This window comes from Salvelinus sp. IW2-2015, linkage group LG34 (genome assembly GCF_002910315.2).
Source record: "Salvelinus sp. IW2-2015 linkage group LG34, ASM291031v2, whole genome shotgun sequence".
NCBI classification, from domain to species: Eukaryota; Metazoa; Chordata; class Actinopteri; order Salmoniformes; family Salmonidae; genus Salvelinus; species Salvelinus sp. IW2-2015.
This window is the reverse complement of record NC_036873.1, coordinates 2,461,545-2,467,657: the sequence shown is the minus strand read 5'-3', so window position 1 is coordinate 2,467,657 and position 6,113 is coordinate 2,461,545. Positions and strand designations below refer to the sequence as shown.

At 42.2% G+C, this 6,113-nt stretch overlaps 3 protein-coding genes across 4 annotated transcripts in view; all 3 read left to right on the top strand.

The window, feature by feature from the left end:
• Nucleotides 1–6,113, top strand: part of LOC111958311 (uncharacterized) — a 206,519-nt gene that overhangs the window by 122,887 nt on the left and 77,519 nt on the right. The window lies entirely within an intron of this gene.
• Nucleotides 1–6,113, top strand: part of LOC111958395 (uncharacterized) — a 131,429-nt gene that overhangs the window by 79,967 nt on the left and 45,349 nt on the right. The window lies entirely within an intron of this gene.
• LOC112067934 (uncharacterized) overlaps nt 3,563–6,113 on the top strand; it is an 80,070-nt gene continuing 77,519 nt past the window's right edge. For both annotated transcript variants that reach the window (XR_011474807.1, XM_070437195.1), the window contains exons 1-2: nt 3,563–4,032; nt 4,433–4,563. Coding sequence is in view for 1 of the 2 variants with exons in the window: in XM_070437195.1 (XP_070293296.1) it covers nt 3,774–4,032; nt 4,433–4,563 (390 nt within the window). In the remaining variant the exon portion in view is untranslated. The remainder of the gene's footprint in view (nt 4,033–4,432; nt 4,564–6,113) is intronic.

Below are 6,113 nucleotides of genomic sequence, written 5' to 3'. Positions count from 1 at the left end.
AGAATAATGGTCAAATGTTGCACAATCCAGGTGTGCAAAGCTCTTAGAGATGTATTCAGAAAGACTCACAGCTGTAATCACTACCAAAGGTGATTCTAACACATTGACTCAAGGGTGTGAATACTTATGTAAATTAAATATTTCTGTATTTTATAATTACATTTGCAAATATTTCTAAAAAACGTTTTCACTTTGCCACTCCACACACAGAGACGCATACAAAGCTCTCCCTCGCCCTCCATTTTTCAAATCTGACCATAATTCTATCCTCCTGATTCCTGCTTACAAGCTCAAATTAAGGCAGTAAGCACCAGTGACTAGATCAATAAAAAAGTGGTCAGATGAAGCAGATGCTAAGCTACAGGACTGTTTTGCTAGCACAGACTGGAATATGTTCCGGGATTCCTCCAATGGCATTGAGGAGTACACAACATCAGTCATTGGCTTCATCAATAAGTGTATCGAGGATGTCTTCCCAACAGTGACCGTACATACATACCCCAACCAGAAGCCATGGATTACAGGCATCGTCCACACTAAGCTAAAGGCTAGAGCTGCTGCTTTCAAGGTGCGGGACTCTAACCCAGAAGCTTATAAAAAATCCCGCTATGCCCTCCGACGAACCATCACACAGGCAAAGCATCAATACAGGACTAAGATCGAATCGTACTACATCGGCTCTGACGCTCATCGGATGTGGCAGGGCTTGCAAACCATTACAGACTACAAAGGGAAGCACAGCCGAGAGCTGGCTCGCATAGACGAGTTGGCTCGTCTATGCTCGCTTCGAGGCTAATAACACGGAAACATGCATGAGAGCACCAGCTGTGCCGGAAGACTGTGTGATCACACTCTCCGCAGCCGATGTGAGTAAGACCTTTAAACAGGTCAACATTCACAAGGCCGCAGGGCCAGACGGATTACCAGGACGTGTACTGCGAGCATGCGCTGACCAACTGTCAAGTGTCTTCACTGACATTTTCAACCTCTCCCTGTCCGAGTCTGTAATACCAACATGTTTTAAGCAGACCACCAAGTGCCTGTGCCAAAGAACACTAAGGTAACCTGTTTAAATGACTACCGACCCGTAGCACTCACGTCTGTAGCCATGAAGTGCTTTGAAAGGCTAGTCATTGCTCACATCAACACCATCATCCCAGAAACCCTAGACCCACTCCAATTTGCATACCGCCCCAACAGATCCACAGATGATGCAATCTCTATTGCACTCCACACTGCCCTTTCCCACCTGGTCAAAAGGAACACCTATGTGAGAATGCTATTCATTGACTACAGCTCAGCGTTCAACACCATAGTACCCTCAAAGCTCATCAATAAGCTAAGGACCCTGGGACTAAACACCACCCTCTGCAACTGGATCCTGGACTTCCTGATGGGCCACCCAAAGGTGGTGAGGGTAGGTAACAACACATCCGCCACGCTGATCCCCAACACAGGGACCCCTCAGGGGTGCGTGTTCAGCCCCCTCCTGTACTCCCTGTTCACTCATGACTGCATGGCCAGGCAGGACTCTAACACCATCATTACATTTTGCAGATGACACAACAGTGGTAGGCCTGATCACCGACAACGACGAGACAGCCTATAGGGAGGAGGTCAGAGACCTGGCCGTGTGGTGCCAGGACAACAACCTCTCCCTCAACGTGATCAAGACAAAGGAAATGATTGTGGACTACAGGAAAAAGAGGACCGAGCAGAGGGTAGTGCGAACGGCCCAGTACATCACCGGGGCCAAGCTTCCTGCTATCCAGGACCTCTATACCAGGCGGTGTCAGAGGAAGGCCCTAAAAATTGTCAAAGACTCCAGCCACCCTAGTCATACTGTTCTCTCTGCTACCGCACGGCAAGCGGTACCGGAGCACCAAGTGTTGGTCCAAGAGGCTTCTAAACAACTTCTACCCCCAAGCCATAAGACTCCTGAACATCTAATTGAATGGCTACCCAGACCATTTGCATTGCCCTCCCCCCTCCCCCTCTTTACACCGCTGCTACTCTCTGTTGCTATTATCTATGCATAGTCACTTTAATAACTCTACCTACATGTACATACTACCTCAACTGCGCCTGCACATTGACTCTGTATCGGTACCACCCTGTATATAGTTTCGCTATTGCTATTTTACTACTGCTCTTTAATTACTTGTTACTTTTATATCTTATTCTTATCCATATTTTTTTTTAACGGCATTGTTGGTTGGGGCTCGTAAGTAAGCATTTCACTGTAAGGTCTATATACCTGTTGTATTCGGCGCATGTGACTAATAAAATTGGATTTGAACAGCAGGAGGGGGCTTCAGAGGATGCTTCAAAGACTCCTGCCACTTGTTGGGCCCAAAGGCCTCGACACCTATTATTTCACACCTTAGTGCTAATTTAATTTGTATCTGGTCTGTCCTTGCGAACCTGGGAGCCTTAACTCAGCATTCAGTCCCCATAAAATAAAATAGCATTGTAATGTACTTTCTTTTTTTCTTCTTGGCTTTCAAAATAGCATCAGACCAAACACTATTCACTCAGTTCCAGGTTGGATGGTGTCCTCAGGTCTTTGCTCTTGCAAACAAACAGCACCCTCCGTCTAGCTTGGAAAAAGAAAACCTTTTGTAAAAAAAAAAACACATTAAAAAATGTGTGAGCTCACATGCAGCTGTGTCTCTCTCAATGAGGGGGGAGTGTCCTACTTGTATGTATGTACTGACATGTATGTGTAACTGACAGGTGCACACACACAGTACATGTTCATGTTTTTAAACTTATGTAAATTGTTAAGTCTTTTGTCTGTAATGTCTTTTTCCTTATGTGTCGGCCACCAGTGAGACTAGCCGTTGCCATTTGCATCGGCTAATGGGGATCCTAATAAATCAAATCAAATATGCTTCCAAGCCGAACTGAAATCTTATCAGAAACATGTTGGGTCGATTTCACAGGTTTCTATTTTCTTACAACCAGTCAAACGGAAATTTTGCACAGAACATATTTTGCATTTTCTCCCTGGTCTATAAACGGAAGAAGCAGAAATGCCAGTACAAAATTCACCCATTCAAACATTCATTCAATCATTTATGACATTCTGTTGAGCAAGGGTTTATTTCGTCTTCTAGGGCAACATATCAAAACAAATGTTATAGGTCACATACACATTTTTAGCAGATGTTATTGTGGGTGTAGCGAGATGATTTTAATATAATAACAGGAGACAAGCTACATGTATACAAGTATATGTTGACTAACAAATAGCCTACCAAAATGTCGGAAATGATAAGCAGAAACATATCTAAATTTGGCAGCAACAAAAAAATCATGCGGCCTTTGTCAAAAAATCGTTCCGCCATATTTGACAGTAGCCTACATCGGATTTTCTATATTTGCGGGTAAGGGTCGGGTGCAGGACTTAGATGTTCACTTTATCACGTTTAGTCGGGCGGTTRCGGATAAATTATTAGCAATTGCGGGTGAATAAAAAACTGTCCCGCACATGAATAGCGAGCATACGGTTTTCATTTAACCACACCCTTTGAGCTATGACGCCAACCAATAACGTCGTTTCTCTTCTGTGTAAACGGAAATGAACAGTGACCAAGAACAATTTCTACATTTGCGGTTTTATTTGGACGTTTATTGACACCATGGAAATCAAAATATGACAAATTTAACCGCACAGCATCACGTACTTAGCCCATATAGYCTTTAATTCTCGTTGGATAGAGGACTTGGTTGATAGATGTTATCTAGCTAGCTGCTAACTTTGGCTAACAATGGCTAACTGTTTGGTTTTTCACACTCAAATAGCCTCCATCATGGAGGTGCTAGCAAATGCAGCTGTGGCAGATATTTGTAAACTCGTAGACGACGACTATGCAGTGTTTCGTTTGGAAATGTCTCAAAGCCAGAAAGAAAACAGGACATTGCGTAGGAAACTACAGCTATTGGAACTGAAGGTGGCACGGGAGCGCGTCCCCGCCAGTCGTCCCAGCAGTGTCAAGATCCTCGACCTACACAGAAGCATAGCAAGAGGTACATTTCCTGGAAGGCAGAGGCTGCGCAGCCTGTCGATGTTCATATGGTGTAGTGCCTGTCCCCTCGTTCCCCTCTGCACGTGTTCATATGTGTTACCCAGAATTGGGTCTTGGTCAGTTTTTGAATAGTGTGCAGTAATTCCTCTAATTACTTATCTTGCAGACACATCATATTCTAACCAGATTATTGATTAACTGCATTTCCTATTATTTACTCAATGAAAACAATGTGATACATGGAACACAATACATATCAATAACAGTATATTAAGAAGTTATGATAAGTGTTATCTTACATCCTTTCCAAATCTTGTCAAAACTGCCAATAGTTTACAATATACCACTGAGCATTGACAGTAGCTAACCATCCACCTCTTCTCCACCAATTACTTTCTCAGGTGAAGGACATCTCACTGGAGGCCACAGGAGYKKTGTGAAGCCAGCAGGACACAATACATGGGGAGATGACCAACCAATCACTGTTGATGAGAGGAGTGGAACCTCAACCCATCACATTATTATGATAGAGGTTAGTGTAATAGTGTTGCATTAAAAATGAGTTACTTTGTAAATAAAATTGCAGTAAGGTTCCCCTCAGCTATTAATTTGCTTACATGTACATCCTTATTTATCTGCCATTGGGGAGCTTGTGAGACTTCCCTACGACATTGTTATCGAATTCTTAAGGGTCAGTAGMAAACTGCTCGCCCACAGGACGCCATACACATAGTCTGCGGTTGTGAGGCTGGTTGGACATACTGCCAAATTCTCTAAAACAACATTGGAGGGGGCTTATGGTAGAGAAAAGAACAGTAGTAGTCAGTATACCAATTACATGCTCCCTCAAACATCTGTGGCATTGTGTTGTGTGACAAAACTGCACATTTTAGAGTGGCCTTTTTATTGTCCCCAGCACAAGGTGAACCTGTGCAATGACACCAGTCATGTGGATGGATTATTTTGGCAAAGCAGAAATGCTCACTAACAGAGATGTAAACACATTTGTGCACCACATTTGAGATAAATACGTTTTTTGTGTGTATGGAAAATGTCTGGGATCTTTTATTTCAGCTCATGAAACATTGGTCCAACACTTTACATGTTGCTTTCATATTTTTGTTAAGTGTAGCTAAAATTGTCCGTGATGAGATTCGAAATCGCAACCCTTGGTTTGTTGGTTTGTAACCATCTGTCTTCAATACACTCAAAACAACCTAATTATTATAAATTAATTTCAGTCAAATAAGCCACATGTAGCAAATAAGGCATAACATTTGTTAACCAAATTCGACACTCATTGAACTCCATATAAAAACTACACACTTAGTGAGCAAAAAWAAWWAWAWWAATAACATATTCTGGAGAAGACAGATTTTGTGCCCAGTTATCCCTTTGAGACATCTCTAATTGTACATGCGTTATGTTTGCAGTTTGTAAGTGTGGGATATGGGGTTATAGAATAGTTTATTTTGACATTCATACAGACAAACTTTTATAAACAATAGAAGCTATTTGGACACTACCATGTTAATCTGAGCCTTGCTGTTGGAAAACCACTACAGTGCCTGACTTTTGGCTGTGGCAGATGCACCTCCAGACTTCACTCCTCGACTTCTGTCTAGTGGGTTGCTTACCACTCAAACAAGCCCATTGTTGTTCAATGCACCATGAAAGTTGTACTTTCTTGTTCCTTGTTTTGTAGGTTAATATTTGCATCGTAGAATTCATCAAACACGGTCATATAAGACATATCAAAATGTATGTGTTTCTGAGTGAATTTACCTACTATATACCGGTTTATCTTATTTGACAGCCGAGAAGAAGCACAAAGCCGAAAAGTTAGAACTGTTTCATTAGAACTACAACTCCCACCAGCTGAACAAGTCTTTGTCTTTCGACAGTTTCCCGGTCTACAAAAAACATTATTTTGTTTGTTGCCTTTTTTTAAAAGTATTGTCTGGCAACGTTCAGTCAAAAAGCTCCAGTGTAATCGAATATAAAACGCATAACGGACGGTCACTAACAGGTTATTATTGTCCTGTGAGGCTGCTGAGTTGTAGTTCAAATTAGACTAACTTT